The 18,312-nt window shown below is 36.8% G+C and overlaps 1 protein-coding gene across 1 annotated transcript; it reads right to left on the bottom strand.

The window, feature by feature from the left end:
• Positions 1-276: 276 nt before the first annotated feature.
• LOC149647143 (glycine receptor subunit alpha-4-like) lies at positions 277-17,705 on the bottom strand. Its single transcript, XM_089850000.1, has 7 exons — positions 17,654-17,705; positions 9,610-9,890; positions 7,737-7,819; positions 7,454-7,588; positions 6,219-6,448; positions 6,018-6,158; positions 277-5,043 (listed from the first exon to the last, which is right to left on the bottom strand). Exons 2-7 carry the CDS (start codon positions 9,879-9,881, stop codon positions 4,678-4,680), a joined length of 1,227 nt encoding a protein of 408 aa, XP_089706126.1. The 5' UTR covers positions 9,882-9,890; positions 17,654-17,705; the 3' UTR covers positions 277-4,677.
• Between the last annotated feature and the right edge of the window lie 607 nt (positions 17,706-18,312).

The raw sequence follows: 18,312 nt of genomic DNA, 5'->3' as shown, positions 1-18,312 counted from the left end.
AAAAGGAGACGATTATTCTACTTGTGTTAAAAACAATCATGGTTTTGACGTTGTAGTTTTTTCAATACGACTAAGTTCGTAGGTATTTTAATTTTGGGAGAGCTATTTCGGCTTAACTACCGACCGACTGAAAAATCTGTAGTTAATCGTTACTAGGCTAGTTTAGTTTATTTCCGCTTTTTGATAATTTCTACTTTCTACTGATATCTATTTGCTGGTTTCTGTTGTTTGGTTTCTATTTTTTGTTGAAGGTTTAGGTTAAGAAAAAAGTCTAAGTTATTTTCATACTAAACTACTTGGTTTATTTATGGCTTAAGTTGAAGTTGACCCTTTCGCTTGGGTCTCTCTGCCCTATTGTGGACACGAAAACCTTTAGGATCACCCTAAAGGGTTGAGGGAATTTCTAGTTCTTTCCCCTTTTCAGGTGGAAAGTTTCAAGTAAACAAATTGCTATTCTACAATTTTGGGGTTATTTTACAAATTTTTGCACAAACAAGTTTTGATCGTTGGGAAGGAAAAAAAGTACAAATACACAAAAAAATAGTAAAGAAAAAAATATAACAAAAAAACTGATAATAATAAAAATGATAATAATAAAAAAATGCACTAATTAACTACAATTATTCACAGACGTATTTAAGTTTTTCCCAGAACTCCAGTTTGTCTTGCCACTCGTGGTCAATTTCAACTGGAGTAAGATTCGAAATAGGCTAGGAAATGAAATAATTTATGGTCAAGCTAGTCTTTTTATACAAGCATTGGAATAGTAACAATAAGAATAACTTTGCAGAAAATATCCAATAGCTGCTTAAATGTCATGATTATTTTGCTTTTGGTTAATTTTGACTCAAAAGTTTTCATGTTGGCAATTTACTAACTAGTAGTTCAATAAAAATCCAAACAAATCAAATAAATCAATAAAAATAAAAAAAATCAACAATCCTGGAAAAACCCCTTATTATCACTCACGTCATGTAAAATTTCATCGAATCGTTTATCAAATAATAATTATATTTTCTCATTTCAGTGGCGAGAGAATATTTGAAACAAAATGTTTCAATAATGTCTTTCTTCAAGCGGCTCATGTCAGGGAACAAGTGAGATGGCATATTCCCGAGAAGGAGCTTTCACCAGTAACTCTAGTGCAAACCGAGCTCGCATTTCGCGTCTTTGGTGTTGGCATTGTGATGTGCGTGTTTATCCTCGTGTTAGAGATCATATTTAATCTCATAAAAAAGTTTTAACTCGTTTCAATGACCATGTCATTGAAGAAAGAAAGAATTTCCCTAACAAAGTACAATACGCCTCCAACCGGTAGCAGTTCAGCTACCAGTTAACAAATATCAAATCGCTTGATACTATTTTCTTATAATATGATCTGATTATTGCTTAAATATAATTAATTTGTTGTTAGTTCTTATCATGTTCGGATAAGTTTTATACAACAGTTCGATCTAAAAACATGTTCCAAAGGTCGCAAAACAGATCATATTTATGAGCGAGAGGCTTTAAAGGAAATGTAATGAAGTCAGCGGACCGTTGAAAGAAATCATAGGCCAGTGGGGCCCAAGCCCCTCCAAAACATTTAGAGGTAACCACGGGCCCCTCCAAAAATTTGTCATCCGTAATTCCGAAATCATGAAGATAGTGACCTCATAAAAATAATTTTTACGTATAACTAAATACAAAAACCTTTAAAACCACCACAGAGGAGTGTTTAGGACCCTTTATTTCAGCCACTTTGAAAATTCAGTACTGTCTATCTCAATGGATTACCATAAACGGTCCACATGAACCACTTGTTATGAAGGAACACTTCATTTCCAAAATGATTTTCATATTTAACTACCGGTTGTTTCATTTGGATCACCACAAGGACTGCTAGAGGTCCGAAACTTAATTCTGATTATCCATAATAGCATGTATTTAAAAATTAATTTCAAATTTTTAAATGGCAGGAAGAAATTTCCTGTCGAAGATAAATAAATGAAAATATTTTAAAATCTGAAGTATACAACCTTCTGTCACTACGCGTTAACGTCAAACTAGATGCACAATTTTAATAAATTTGATTATCAATAGAAATTGTGGCAAATTTCTCAGTAAAGTTTGAAATATGCAAAATACAAGATGACTCTCAATTTGCATAGTAGTTCCCATATTACGGAATCAATCATTTTCTCTTCATCAGTTTGAAAATTAGTTTAAAACTAGGGTTGTTAATTCTCAGAAAAAAAAGAACGCATAAAATTTTCCGCAAATCCGAAAAACAAAAATCTTTACAATATAGAATTATATTTTAATTTTATTAATTGAATCTAATTCGCTATCGATAAAATTTCAACTCCTACAGAAACCTAAAGTAAGAGTAAAACCAAGAAGAAATGCACATGTAAAAAGGCTTAAATTCGCCTGATACAAGCTCAACCACCCCTTCCCCCCACAACGCTCTAATTGTGATTTTAAATGAACCTGACCCTAAAAATGTAACAAGCGTGATGGAGTTCGTAAAATAATTATTGAATAAAAACCATATTAAAGTGCAAAATCGGTAGCGGAAAAATATGCCTCAGTTAATAATCTAAGCTTTGCCTATGAAGGGATTTCCACACTAAGCCTGTGGCTCATTTACAGGTGGGTCCCTTTACTGGTGGTGGCTAGCCTCTATGCCACAGCTAACCTACAGCGCCCTATACTAACTATTTCCGTTAACCTCTGCAAGTTTTGAGGGAAAGGAGAAACCGGGTTAGACCCCCGAAGGAAAACTCCTTTAACAAGCGGGGAAAGAACTTGCAAACTCTACGCAGAAGGATTTGTTCCCAGATTTTCACCCAGTGCCACAGTCCGGGATCCCACCCGGGATCCTCTTGCTGCGAGGCGAAAGCGCTAACCGCTACGCCACCCCACTTAAAACTATTATTAGATTGAATGAAAACATTGTCAATCCAAAACTTCCACAGTTCAATTTAGAAAAAAAAATTAAAAGTTGAATGAAACCAATTATTTTACATTCTCACTTACGCGTCTATTTAATTTGATCGTATCAGGGATAGATTTAATTTTAGAAGTAGGAATGGAGAATGATTAATATTTACTTCAGTCCAACTCATAGCCCAGTATAGAGCCCCTCCCTCCAACACCTAACGAAAAGTTTAAATTATCTTATTGGCCCACTTAAAGTATGTTTTGATGACGTTGCTGACGGGGACGGCAAAAAATACGTAGTTCCTTTTTACCTCTGTCGCTATGACCCGCCTCTTCTTTCATACCACTCCGTACAGTGGAAGGGGGTCCGGGACTTTGACGCGCGCCCACATTACTCTGTTCTCCATTCCTGCTTCTAAAATTGAATCTATCCCTGATCGTATAAATTGTACGGACAACCTTTCATCTCAAATATCTCGGGTCACTAATAAAATTTTTGAAATAAGGCTTCGTCAAGATAAGAACCTTTACGATGTCTTTAATAAATAACACTAATGTTGTCATTGAGAAACGTGTTTTAGCTATGCCTATATTATCAATGACCTGATCACAAATCGATCGCTTGCTCGGCTTCAATTAAATTGTAAATAAATGAATTAAAAGGCGAGTGAACTAAACATGAATTTTATATATTTATGGCAGTTTGTTTCTTTCCTGTCTAAAATACATTGATGTCCCTTGCAATTAAACTCCACTAAGTTTTCATTAAATTATATTGTCTAACCGCAATTTGTCAATTTAATCTATGTACATGATATACCTCTGATTATAATAAAACTATTGCGTTTAATCTTTAAAAACACTACCCTGAAACAGTGTTGCCGCTATTTATGGGTTGAGCAATGAAAGTCTTAGCCCTCTTTCTCTATCATGGAACTCTAAGGTGAAAATTTCTTTACACCCTAGAGTGGATTTAAACCACCAACGTTGGGTCACCGTCCCAATGCTCTAACCAACTGAGCTACTGAGGCTCACTATTGAGCTGCAAAAGTAACATCATTGAGTTAACTTTTTAATGTCAACTCTCAGGTTAAGCGATCAATAGTTCATTCACCGTATTTTGCCCGGTAATGGCTTGTGCATTCAATAGTGAGCCTGATTAGCTCAGATGGTTAGAGCATTGGGACGGTGACCCAAGGCCGATGGTTCAACTCCACTTTGGGGTGTTAAGAAATTTTCACCTCAGAGTTCCGTGATAAACTGCTAATGGAGCTTATTCCATGTTAAACAACTCTTGACTTGAACCTCTTTCTCTGTTCGAGCTGGCAGTACAAAAGTTAGCCAAGAGTTCACTGCATTGTTGGATATTAACATTAATAAATTAAAATAATTCTAATGCTTGCGAATACCAGGAAATAACTAATCAACGATGTAAAATTTAATTTCAAATTGAAGCCACGGATGTCGCTTTTTGTACGTACCACGGAAAAGGTAAGAAAAATATTTCACTTTCATGTAACTTTTTCTTTTTCTAAAATAATTTGTAAGCATATTAATTCTTACTAGTTTTTTTATTATAGATTAAAGCCTTTGTATGTTAATAAATTAATCCCGAAATATTTATTATATCAAAACTTTATAAGATATGTTTCATGAGTTTGTAACTGGTTACTGAGAGCTTGTCATGATGTGACGTAAGTGGAACGTCATATATTCTCGTAAAGCGACGCCTGGTGAGGCGCTGTCAAAGGCTTAGTACAGACATAAGTGTTTACTACCTTGAGGCTTGAGAATTAACAGTCTACGTTTTTCACTATATTTTACCACGATATTGAGTACCTCCATTTCAAAATCACCAATTTTGGAGCAAAAACGGCCAATATACGGCGTTAAAGGTAACAAACAGAAACGGAAATAGACTCCGCGAAACAAAGTCAATATGGGAAACCCATTCAACTCGGGTTGCTTATTATGATCATCCGTAACCAATGGCGTAATAACAGCTGAATTTCTCGTAGTCTTTTTCCAGGCTGCTTGCGGCAAAGATGATTGACCAATCAGTTCACTTGATTTTTCCCCCGGTTCCGGTATTTCTTTTATCACCGAAAGAACGCTTTGCTGCAAGAGATAACTAAAATCAAATGTGGATGATAGGGAAAGTATGACAATGGCCATAGAGCCTGCGTTAAAAAACGCGGACATCAAAGTTTCGCCAATAACTATTTAGTTTGCTAGTGACTGATGGACTTGCAAACTCGCGATTGAAAGTAGTTCAGACATTTATGCTCCTTGGTTTAACCATAGCCCACTCGATCACGCGCATCACGACGTGAGCTGCTCGCGCTATAGCTAAGTTACCGAGATTTGTTTTAAACGTATCTAGTTTTATGTGCTTTTCAAGTGCTTCGATAACCTTACTTAAATCCATTTTATACCTTCAAATACATTTTAAAACATTACCAGCTACTCTGTTCTGACTGCAAACACAAATCGAGCAAGTTCTAGCATACACAATAGCAGACGACGGTAACAGCGTAACCGCGAATTAACACAAGACCTATTTTAAGGGAGTGAACAGACCCAGTATAGCTACGCCAATAAAACGGTCAACTACGGCGAAACTCTGATGACTCGCGACTTTTGGCCATTTTCATACTTTTCCCCTCATCCACTTTTGCTAAAATTAATGTCGTGATACCGTAGGCTGATCAAAATTAAACCAGAATAATCATAAGTTCATAAGATATGCTCCATAAGTTTGTCGCTGGTTACTGAGAGGTTGTAATGAAGTGACGTAGGTGAAACGTCGTAGATTCCGATAAAGCGACGCCTGGTGAGGCGCTGTCAAAGGCTTAGTACAGACTAAATAGGAGAAGATGGACTACAAAATTAACCACGGAGTGTAGAAGTTCTAGCTCTCAGTAAGTCTCTAGAATTACGAAGTATAGAAAGTGTCCTACTTATGGGAACATCTCTTATGAACTTATGCATGCTATAATGAACGGATAAGCTTTTCACAGAACGGATTAAATCTCATTCTGCTGAAAAAATTATATCTTAAATAATTGGCACTTGTGACACTTTAAAATTACCTGCTGTTTGAGAACCACGACTTGGTCCTTTCTTCGATTTTTACGAAGTTTCACTTGCGTATCCAAATACTTCACGACGGTGAATTCCAGCAAAGTTGCGAATACAAACATCATGCAAATGAACATCCATATATCCAAGCCCTGATTTTTAATCATATTAAATACTTGCACTTTCAATTAGGTCTCAAACTCATGACATACCGTAACATACGTTACAGGGGGAACATCATGCCTAATAGTCGAGAACTGAGTAAATAGTGTCAAAAGATTGGTAACACACAACGTTATTCTTCCTGGAATGGCATCAAGTCCCATCCAAAACGAAAACCACGACATAGTTACAATCAACGAACTCGGAGCAAAGACTTGAATAACGTAATGCGGGAGTAATCTTTGAAATACGAGGTTCAAGTGCACAACGGAGTAAGATACTGTAATGAAAGTCATAATTATGCTTAATCGAAAGGTTCAGGTAACATAACATTATACCTTAAAAGAACGGCCTTTTTCTAAAAATAAAAGGAATTATGCCTAAATATTAAAAATAGGAATTAATGATCTCTCATTACAAAATAATTAGCATTTATTTAGTCTTAAGAAATCAAGAACTACTGCGCCATAGCCATTGGTTTAGTGACTTAGGCTAAATCGAACCTCTAACCCCAAACGGGATTGGTTGAATTCTCACAGGCTGAGAGAGGTAAGACGGAGCCTCCGAGATGAACTAGGCCCATGCGTGTCGCGTAGCGAGAATATTTTTTTAACCAATTTAGTTCGCCGTGGTTTTACGCTTGAGGCGCTTATGTTACCGTAAAATAAACAAAGTTCAACCCCGTGACCCTGTCGACTGCTTAAGTATTTGGGCCAAGGTCGCGGATTGTAAGTATACGTTTTTATTACTCTTACTGAATTCTTTTAATTGAAATAATTTATTTTGTTGTCATCAATACAATCTAACCGAAAGATTCAATAAAAAGTGAATAGCCCCAAAAACATTTGCGTTAATTTTAGGATGAAACTTTTCTCTATCAAAACAATTTTATGACTGACCCCTAAAATATCAACGATAATTTAAGGAAGACCCCTGTCACAACGGTAATATAAGCGCCATCTTGTACACATATATGGTGAAAATATTTTCCTTAACAAACTGGATATTTCCCCACATAAAATTTGACATGCATGGGCCTAGTTCATCTCGGAGGCTCCGGGTAAGGGTAAGTGGTTCGATTTGGCAGACGCCACTAAACCAATGGCGGACAGCGCAGTAGTCCTTGATTTTTAAGACTAATTAAATGCCAATTATTTTGTAATTTGTTTTATTAAATATTATTCCTTTAATATTTAGAAAAAGGCCCTTCTTTTACGGCATAATGTTATGCTACCTGCCCATTCCTTTAACCAAAAAAAAGGTTAAATAAAAAGTAGGTTATTACCATTTAAAGTCTCCATTATGGTTTCCCCTTTAAAAAGCCTGTAATCATGCTGTAATAGTTTTAAATCTTCGCTATGAGGTACAGCACTGGAAACGTCATCCCAATAATACTGCACTAGGCGTTCGTGATAGGCGTCTGTGTTTAACAAGCATTATTAATTTCACGGTAGGAAGTTTTTAAAGTAAATTAAACAGAAAGAGAGTTTGAGAAACAGGTCATGCAAAATGTTTCCAAACCGTCTTAATTTATAAAAAAAATTTAAAACAATATTATTAAAACTTACAACTGCGAAAATAAACTGGGCAATGTTGAACATCAACAGGATATTTTTCGAATTTCATGTTGCACGAAATTATCGCTGATATTCTACATGAGAAAATGAGTTTTAATATCCAGAAGGTTTATAATTTTTATAACGTTGTTGTAAAAAACACCCTTTCACATTAAACATTACCCGCTTGGGTAGGTATAATGAGATAATTCTACAAATAATTATTTAGTTATGGATATATTTGGGTTCGGATGTGCAAATGAAGCAGAAGATCGCAACCTTACCAAAACACGTATAGGCCTTACAATAATATCAAAATGAAACTCAGAGAATTCATTGAGCGTGTACTGTACATTTGCGAGTTCATAATAAAACCATGGTCCTACTAATTTTAAGGTCATTCTGCATGTGAAACATCCAGGAAATATATACCTCCGAATGATTTTAAAATTCAAATTATAGGTTCAGATTTTATGGATAATTTGAAATAAGGACCACCGACCAATCGCGTAACGCCCTGCCTTACTGTTAACAAAATTTCCGTTGCACGTTCTACACCTCGTGCCACGATTGTCGAATCGCGAGCAACTTTTATCAAATCTCGCGCTAAATTTCATTCGCATATCGTACCACGAGAAAGGCAGGGCGTTACGATATTGGTCGGAGGTCCTTATTTCAAATTATCCATAAAATCTGAACCTAATTTGAATTTTAAAGTAATTCGGAGATATTGCCCGAATGTTTCACTATGCAGATTGGTCTTATAATTAGTAGGTGAATCGATAAAAAATCACTTGATTTTCCACTTCACCTTCCCTTCAAGCTATGGTTTTCCTGTTTAATTAAATGCGCTTTAAGTAAAGCTATAGCCTTCCCTATTTATGACAATTGAAGGTTTTTTTGAATTATATTTCAGTGGCCATTCTATCTCTGAGTCCACCACTTGATTTATAGTTTCATTTCGTTCAATCAAAAGTTTATGATGAAATTTAAAAAGAGTAAAGACAAGGGCATAAGCTCGCAAGATATGTTCCATAAGTTTGTCTCTGGTTACTGAGAGCTTGTCATGAAGTGAGGGAGTTAAGTCATAGATTCTCTTAAAGCGACGCCTGTTAAGACGCTGTCTAAGGCTTAGTACAGACTAAATAAGAAGATGGACTGCAAAATTAACCGAGTGTATTCAATTCTCGATTGTCGTTCTCGAACTAGCTCGAGCTGTAAGTCTCTCAGTAGCATTACGAAGTATAGGTAGTGTCATACTTATGGAAAATATCTTATAAACTTATGGTAACACCATAAGTTTATCATGCCTCTAAGTAGAGAAATGGCTGCTACTTCTATGGCAATAGTGTTGTCGGGCTCGCTTTAATGAAACCCTATACTCTCTCCGTATCATTTATCACCTCAAGTTCAATACATAATTGTACTACCTAGCCTGGCGTTTCTTTTATACCTTTTAGAATGTTTCGGGACTGAAACCACCTCTATCTCACGAGAGAGACAGAGGGATTTTGGGGTAGCTTATGTAAAATTCGTTCCCCCCAAAGCCTATACGAAACGTAAAAATCTCCTTTATTCCATTGGATAATTTTTTGCATGTGACCCATTTAGTAATCGTCTCGACCGTTTGGTGGCTGCACCGCGAAATAAATTTCAAAATTTTCTCTCTTCGGGTCTTAACGCTTTACGAGTTCTGACGTCACAGTAGCCTGCGGAAGATGTCCAGTCGTAACTCATATTTGTGTACTTAGAGCCATGATAAACTTATGGTAACAACACTTATCCAAAACTCGCACTCCGCGTTACGTAATTTGTAATTTACAGACATTTGCAAGTCATGCTGAAATTGCGCATTTTTATAATTTTGTGTTTTTGAAAATCTTACTTTCTGGTGTAGGCTAAGCTGCAATTTCCATCCTCGTTACCGTCGGTCGATATTTTCAAAACCTCGGAACTGCCTTCTCTCATGTGTGTTAAAATATCTTTAGCGTTTTGAGTGTATGTGTCGGGCATCCAGAATAAATTGAAGCTGTTTGGTGACAAAAGAATCTCTCCAAATTCCTTCTTCAGTTGAATACTTTTCTCTTCCAAATTGGTTTTGTAAACTGAGCAGAAATTTTGGTTTACTTCCCATGAGTTTTGCAAAAAGAAATCCATTCTAAAATCCTAAAAATAAATACGTGAATTCTTTAAATAATATGATGATTTATGAATTCTTTAAAAACATGGAGAATTTTGAACTATTTTAAAAATATTGATATTTATGAATTATTAAAAAATATGGAAATTTTTGAATTCTTTAAAAATATGGAGATTTTTGCATTCTGCAAAAAAATATGGAGAATTAATAATTCTTTTACAATTATGGAGATTCATGGATTCTTAAAATATATGGACATTTGTGACTGCTTTAAAAAATATGGTGATTTATGAATTTTTTAAAAAAATATGGAAATTTATAAATTATTCTCAAATTTTGGAATTTTATCCTTTAAAAATATGGAGATTTGTGACTGCTATAAAAAATATGGCGAATTATGAATTCTTTTCAAATTATGGAGATTTATGGTCTCTTTTCAAATTATGGAGATTTATGGATTCTTTTATAATATTTAAGTCTATTATTTTTTTAAAAAAAAATATGGAGGTTTATGATTTTTTAAAAAAATATGGAGGTTTATGATTTTTTAAAAAAATATGGAGATTTATTAATTCTTTTGAAATTAAGCAGATTTGTGAATTCTTTAAACAATATGGAGATTTATTAGTTCTTATAAATTATATGGAGATATATAAAATTATAAAAAATAGTATTATTAATAAATGATATAAAATATTTATTTACGAAATCCTAAAAGTATATTGTAACCCTCCGTAGAATAATTTAACTAAGGGAGAAAGACTCCCGAGGGCCATAAAAAGAAGTAAAGACAACTTACTTTAATATCCAAATTAAGAAGACAATTTGTCTTTAGTTTATTAACGAAAACAACAAGGGATAATGATCCCGTAACCCAACTTGGTTAATACAATATAACTCCGTATCAATGTTACAAAAGGAGAGAACTGGTCTCTTCAACAGTCAACAGTAGAACTGATAACACAACTGATAACATATTCTATATTACAACTGTGGAAGGGGGAGTGGCTTGTAACATGGAGGCTAGATATGCCCTGCCAGAACCAAGGAGTGGAAACTCCAAAGATTCTGGCAGCCATGTTACATCCCCCCCCTCTTTAGGAACTTTGTTATTATACAAAAATATAGAATAGAAAATTGTTTTTTTTTTCTTTCAGCTTAGGGTTACCCCGAGAAACCCTTAAATTCATTAGCAGGGGTATAGGAAATGATTTTATCTTCATTGGTGATGAATGAGTTTCTGTTCAATCTTTATACTCGAAGGGCTTCCCTTTTACCGTGATATTGTGCTCTCCTTCCGGAGGATCAAAGTATGTGGGTAGTGGACATCCTCCTTCGGTCATCTAACATTAGATATATTAGTAATTTCTTTTTGTTGCTTGGGAAATAAATTCCCAAGGGAAAACGGAAATTGGCTCTCGGGAGAAACAGAAGTATTCCCTTTTTAGGTTCGTGATATTATTATTGTTAAGGTAAACTTGAACCTCATAAGGGGACCTTAACCTTTTATCATCAGGAGGTCGATAGTAGATGTCTACTTCATTACCTCCGGGCTGAACCGTCGCCCTCTTACACACCTCTCGTCTCCATCCCAATTTAAACGGTTCTAAATAAATGTCGGGTAATGTAGCCCTATTTAGACGAGGAGTTCTCATTGAATCCGACAACGTGGTAGATGAACTGTCTGACGCACGCTGTGATTGGGATTTCGATTGAGGTATCTGTTCAGGGGTTGATATTTCTTCTGTAGAAATAGAATTCGGTTCAGGAGGTACTATTTCCTCCGAAAAACCAGAAGAAGGAGAATGCTGTAACGCCGGTTCCATGACTGATTGTTCAGAAGACGTTGATTTGTCTTCCGGTGTTCGAATTTCTTCTGAAAAACTGGACGTTGACTTATGTAGCTCTGGTTCCTCGACTGATTCTTGATCAGACGGGGAAGCCTCCCCTGCCGCAGAAGGCGGACTATCGTTTGAGGGATGATCGAGCTGAAAAGCCCTCATATCATGATAGGTAAAAAGGAGGAGAGGAGGGTCTTCAAAAAGGGCCATGCCCGGTTCACTATCAGAATCTGTAGGCTGAAGTGAACCATCCCGAACTGCATGAGGGATCGGTTGATCCGCTGCTTGCTCTTCTACTGTACTTGATGTCATGGTTGGAGGGACATCGGTAATTGCAGAAAGAATCGGTTGACGGACTTCCTGACCGTCCGGGGATGACGGTGATGTAGAAGATGATGATGCTTCAGTTGAAGTAGTTGAAGAAGTCTCTGCAGATTGGTGGTGCATGCTGCCACCATTCGTAGGAGAACTACCTTCGATGTCATCAGCGACTTCGGATTGAGAAACGGGGGTATTTTCGGCGTTTTCGAAGACAGCTACGTTAGTCCAATAAAGTTTAAGATGTTCTAGGTTAACTTTCCCTACGTTCTGCCCAGAGTTAGCGTCTTCTAACTCGTAAACAACGGGAGAGTGCTTTGCAACTATCTTGAAGGGACCTGCCCATTTAGGACTAAGCTTTTTCATGAGCTGACCTGTCGTACTTGATAAAGGATGAGTTTCCATCCATACTAAGGTTCCTACCGCAACTCGAGAGGGTCATGGCGGAGGTCATAGTATTTTTTCTGGTGTGCTTTAGCTAGCTTAGACAATTCATTACTGAATGCTAATTGTTCCTTAAGAACCTTCAAAGCCTTATTACGACTACCTTGGGTCATCATTGTCCTGAATGGGTTCTTCAATGTCTAAATCCCAAGGGAGACGTGGCTCCCGCCCTAAATTCAAAAAGAACGGGGATCGACCCGTGGTTTCATGGGGCGCGGAATTTATAGCGAACTGAAGAAGGTCAAGGGATTCATCCCATCTATCATGGTGATTCCCTACGTAAAATGATATTAATTCACCTATTACTCTATTGACTCGTTCAGTGGGATTTCCTTTAGGAGTGTAAGGGGTAGTAAACTTTGGATTGATTCTAAAGGCTCTGCAAGTCAGCAGCCAAAGTTTCGAAGTAAATTGTACCCCTCTGTCACTAAGGATAGCTTTCGGAGCTCCCCACCTATAGATAAAAGCCTGTACACAAGTCTTGGCAGTAATAGTTTTTAGTGGAATCATTTCCACGAATTTAGTCATGTAATCGACGAAAACTATTAAATATTTATAATGGTGTCTACTTGAAGGGAAAGGTCCCATTATGTCGACACTAATTTGGTCCCAAGGACTGGTTATTTCTGAGGGTTGCATTAGCCCTGGCTTTTTCCTGTTTCTAGCCTTAAATTGTTGGCATGGAGTACACCCTCTAACATAATCCTGGACGTCACTAATTACAGTGGGCCACCAATATCTATAAGTAACTTTACTAAGGGTCTTATCTTTGCCCCTGTGAGCTGATAAAGGGTGGTCGTGTAACAACCTCATAGCTTCTAGCCTTAACCGAGGAGGTAAATAAATTTTTTCAGGATGATTCCTGTACGGTCTTCTATAAAGAAGATCATTCTTTATTTCAAACATTTTATTCCTAACTGGGTTAGGTCCTTGCAAGGAATTAATAATAGGGGAAGCAAAAGGATCTTCCCTTTGAGACTTTCTTACGTCATCTATAGTAAAGACTGAATATAATGCTCTAGGACCTGGAGGACGTATTCGACCTTCAACAGATTCACTAGAGGATGTTGTACTATTACTACTACCGGTAGAATTTTGACTAGTACTACTACTAGTTGGATCCAATTTACTATTAGAATTAGAAGTAGAAGAACTAAAGTTTATGCTCAAAACGTTAATCGGGGCCCTCGATAAAGCGTCAGCTACTACGTTTTCTACTCCTTTTTTATGTTTTATGGTAAAATCAAAGGTCTGGAGGTACATTGCCCATTTAACTAGCCGAGAATTTGGTTCCCTAATGTTAAACAACCATTGTAGAGCTTGATGGTCAGTAAGGACCGTGAATTTACGACCTTCTAGAAAAGGCCTAAACTTTTTAACTGCCCAACATATGGCTAAACACTCTTTCTCGCTAGTAGAGTACCTAGTTTCGGCATCTTTTAACCCTGTGCTAGCATAAGCTATAGGGACTTCTATATTATCCTGAATTTGGGAAAGAAGGGCACCTAACCCTGCATCACTAGCATCAGTAGTGAGAATGCACGGGGAATCCCTTCTAAAGGAAGCTAAGGGGTGAGCCTTACAAATGGCTTCCTTAATTTTTTCGAACGCTTGTTGCTGTTCGAAACCCCAAATAAATTTTTGATCCTTTCTCTTAAGTTTATTAATAGGGGCTACTATTTGAGAATAGTGGCTAATAAACCTATTATGCCAACCTGCCATCCCTAAAAATCTTTGAACTTCCTTAATATTTTTAGGAGGAGGAAATTTTTGAATGGCTTCTATCTTAGAAGGATCTATATGCACCCCTTTTTCATTTACAATGTGACCAAATATGGTAGCTTCTTTCTGAGCGAAACGACATTTCTTTAACTGTAGGGTGAGACCCGCTTCCTTTAGCCTATTTAAGACATACTCTAAACACGTTAAGTGTTGATCCCAATCTTCGCTAAGCGAGATTAAATCATCTAAATAGTCTATTAATTGGAAGTAATCTGCGTCCCTAAATATTTCGTCAATTAGACGCTGAAAGGAGCTAGGGGCGTTACATAGCCCAAAAGGGAGTACATTGAACTCGTACTTTCCCATGTGAGTCACGAAAGCAGTTTTTTCTCTGCTCTTAGGGTGCATTTCCACTTGCCAGTACCCAGATTTAAGGTCAAGTGTAGTGATATATTTAGGTCTTCCAACCCTAGCTAACATGTCTTCTATATTAGGTAAAGGATAAGGGTCCTTAATGGTAACCTGATTAAGTTTTCTGTAATCAATACAAAACCGATAGGGTTTACCCCGTTTTGTTTGATCAACTAAAACTACGGGCGAAGCCCAAGGAGAAACTGAAGGTCTGATTATCCCGTCATCTAACATTTCCCTTACATGTTGTTCAATGATCTTCCTTTTCTGGTCATTAACTCGATAAGGCTGAGATTTGATGGGCGGACTAGTACCCGTGTGAATCTCATGGAAGACTAGTCCTGTTCTTCCTACTTTATCAGAAAACAACTCAGGGAATTTCAATAAAAGGGTTTCTAGTTGATGACGTTGTTCATCAGTAATAGGGGCAGCTGAAACTGCGTCCCTAATATTCTCTATAATCTCCTTATCTATGGGATCCTTTTCTGATGATGTAGAAAAAGGGATCCTTAAGTTACCTACTAAGCATTGAGATGACTCAAAATCTAATTTGACCCTATTTTCTTCAAGAAAATCTTGACCCAATATAAAGTCACTATTAAGGGAAGGAACTATGTAAAATTTAAATTTAAACTGTTTCTCACTTTCAATTGACTTAAGAGTAAATTCTAACTCGTGAGAACCTTTTGTGAACGTATAACGGCCGTCGCCCCAAACTACACAATCTAATTCTTCATCTTCAGGTAATTCTGAAGAATTTCTATGTTTACAAATTTTTTGCCACTGGTCAAGACTAACAAAAGAGGCATCGGCCCCGCTATCTAATTTAGCGTGAACTGTCGCGTGTTCAAAAGTAACAGGAATTGTAACCCTTTTATAAACTGAACCCTTTCGAACTGATTCAATCCTCAAGGGAAACGCGACACGCTTCTTATTAGGAGAATTTATTGGGCACCGGGAGAGGGACCACGTGGGACCTCTCCCGTCTGGGCTTCCCCCGACTGGATCATCTTTGTGTTAGGACAGTCAGGTGCAAGATGACCTGGTTCTTGGCATTTAAAACAAGTTATTGTACGTGTAGAAGGGTAAGATACGGCAATTGACGACCTGGAGACTTTAATCTCTGATTATAATATCGGTTATAAGATCGTTGACCTCTATTGGAATTGTTATTAGACCTGGCCCTAGCTCTAGAGTCTAATGGTTGTAAGGGATATTCCCATTGGGGAGAGGCAGGAGGATTACAAGGGCTTAGACAATGCCCGGGGGAACATTGACTATGGGCGGAGCCCCTGTTTGCTGGGCAAGAGGACTCTGCTTTAGCCTTGGGATTGGGGGGAGATTTCCTCTTTTCCCTCTTCTCTGCATTCTTTTTCCTGACTTCAATATCCTTTTCTATAGTTTTACAGGAATTTCTCAACTGTTCCATAGTAGTAAATTGAAGGAAAAGTAGGGGAGTTCTAAGTTCATCTTTCAAATTACTCTTTATTATAGGAACTAATTCCTTTTCGGAGAGGGGATGGGTCATCCCTAGATTCAGCTTCATAACTTCCCCAAAAAAATCCTCTACTGATTCCTTATCCTTTTGGATTCTATGGGAAATCTCTATTTTTAACTTGGAATCTGCTTCCGAATCCCTAAACTGGACTTTAAAGTGTCTTTGGAAAGTCTTCCACGTTAAATGAGGATGGGACGAGTTTAAACTACACATATTATCGTACTGACGGATTAAATCTCTATACCAGTACAGGGCATGCCCTCGTAAAAGGAGAGGCAATGCAGCTAACCTTTCCTCATTTGATAACTTGTGGAATTTAGCATACTCCTCGAAAGCAGCTAAAAACTCGGTGGCGTTATCGTTAGAAGATCCCATAAAAGCTAGTCTTTCTGGTGGTTCAATAGGGACTTTTCCCGTTTGAGGAGTTGAACCTCTATTTATTAACATGGGTAAATCCCTAACTAACCTATCAAAACTAGTAGTTAAAGCTTTTTGTATTGCTACATTTTGGGTTGAATTATCTGCCAGTGTTTGGAGCAAGGGCAATATAAAAGCTTTTAATTCCTCTTCGGGAGTGTCTGGTCCTAATTGAGGAGTTTGTCGGGACGGAGAAAATTGGGTTCCGATAGTTCTAGTTTCTAGTTTAGGTAAAACATTAGCAGAACTAATTTTAGGCTTAACAATTGTGGACTCTGATTTAGGAGGATCAAGGGAATTAATCCCAGTTTGAGGAGGGAAATTAGAGGGAGTTAAACATCCCTTAGGGGCAGGAATACTCTTATGAGGGAATAACAAGTAAGGAGAGAAGTTAGGCTCGGAAGAGGCTGCAGCTCTCTTTTCTGAATCTTCTTCGTCTCTCTCTTCCTCAATACGAAGCTTCCGGTTAAAGTCCTCCAAGGTATCATCTGTTTCAGGCGGTGCTAGCATGTCGCCATCGTCTTCTATAGACGTAAACCGATCTTCTTTTGATTTATCTTCCCCTTTCTTTAAGATTAAGTTCTCGTCCTCATCCTCAGATGTCTGAGGCGATCTCCAAGTTTGATTGTTAGCGTCCGAGTAAGCCATGATTTATTTAATTAGTATACAATAATCAAAACAATTTACATCATTCAAGTTAGGTCAAATTTATACAATATAAACAGTAAGTCATCTAAATTCAGTAATTTTTTAACAAAGATAATTTTATTTTCAATTTGTTATTTAATTTAATTCTGATTAAGTTAGATTTAATTTGATACAATTATCTTATTAACTATTTATCAATGTGGAAGCCAAGGCTTAGAGCCACATGGGGGGCGGATATCCTAACCGACAATGATAAACAGTATTTCTATGGGACTGACCGAGGCTTAGTCGGGTCCCTGTTCGGGCGCCAATTTTATGTAACCCTCTGAATGATAATTTGGTAGGATTGCACTTTACGTGACCCACCCAACTAACAATGGTTTCTAGTTAATTGGACCATGAGGAGTCCGAAAAAAATAGTTAAAAAATTATTTGGCCGCCGCAAGTTGGTCAAACAATTTTTTGAAAATTTTAAAATCCATGCACTTACCGCTATTGAGATCGTTATCCGCTTAACGCATTCTGCACTCAATCTTGCAAAATAAGCCTGGGGGACTCTAAAACATTGCCGGACTCGCGCCGGAGTTTTATAGCTATGGATTTTTTTAAGCTTACGGAAACCTTTTATTTCTGATAAAAGGAGGGAAATATAAATGCGAGAAAAGCTGAAATGTTTTGGGAAAATCGTTGAATTTTTTGGGAATTCAATAATTGATAACGATAAATTTTGAAAAAAGCCGTCAAATTATTCGGGATATTTTTTAATTCACTCAACATTATTTTTGGGAAAATGTGTCAAATCTTTGGTGAATATGATTTTTTGTAAAAAAAAATTGAAATAAAAGGCGTAGAGAAAAGGTGTCAAAATATAGGGAAATTAGCAAATGTCAACGTCAATATTTCAGAAAAGGAGTCTAGTTTTTTTGCAACTATATTTTGGGAAAGGCGACAAATTATTGAGAAAGAACCAAATGTCAACATGAATATTTTGGAAAAGGCGGCAAATTATTGGGCAGTTAGCAAATGTCAACATCAATATATATGAAAGGCGTCAATTTATTTCAACTTTATTTTGGAAAAGGCGTCAATTTATTTCAACTATATTTTGAAAAAGGCGTCAATTTATTTCAACTATATTTCGGAAAAGGC

The sequence above is a fragment of the Phalangium opilio genome, unplaced genomic scaffold (assembly GCF_054372755.1).
Source record: "Phalangium opilio isolate 3A_F unplaced genomic scaffold, DU_Popi_V2 ptg000089l_1, whole genome shotgun sequence".
In the NCBI taxonomy this organism is placed as follows: Eukaryota; Metazoa; Arthropoda; class Arachnida; order Opiliones; family Phalangiidae; genus Phalangium; species Phalangium opilio.
This window is presented reverse-complemented; position numbering and strand designations above follow the sequence as displayed.

Excerpts from the sequence above, each read along its gene's own strand:
- LOC149647143 (XM_089850000.1), bottom strand. The coding sequence starts at position 9,881 with ATGGATTTCTTTTTGCAAAACTCATGGGAAGTAAACCAAAATTTCTGC. Across the intron at positions 7,820-9,609 it reads AGCTTAGCCTACACCAGAAA|AATATCAGCGATAATTTCGT; the intron begins GTAAGATTTTCA and ends TTTCTCATGTAG. Across the intron at positions 7,589-7,736 it reads CCCAGTTTATTTTCGCAGTT|ACGCCTATCACGAACGCCTA; the intron begins GTAAGTTTTAAT and ends TGTTAAACACAG.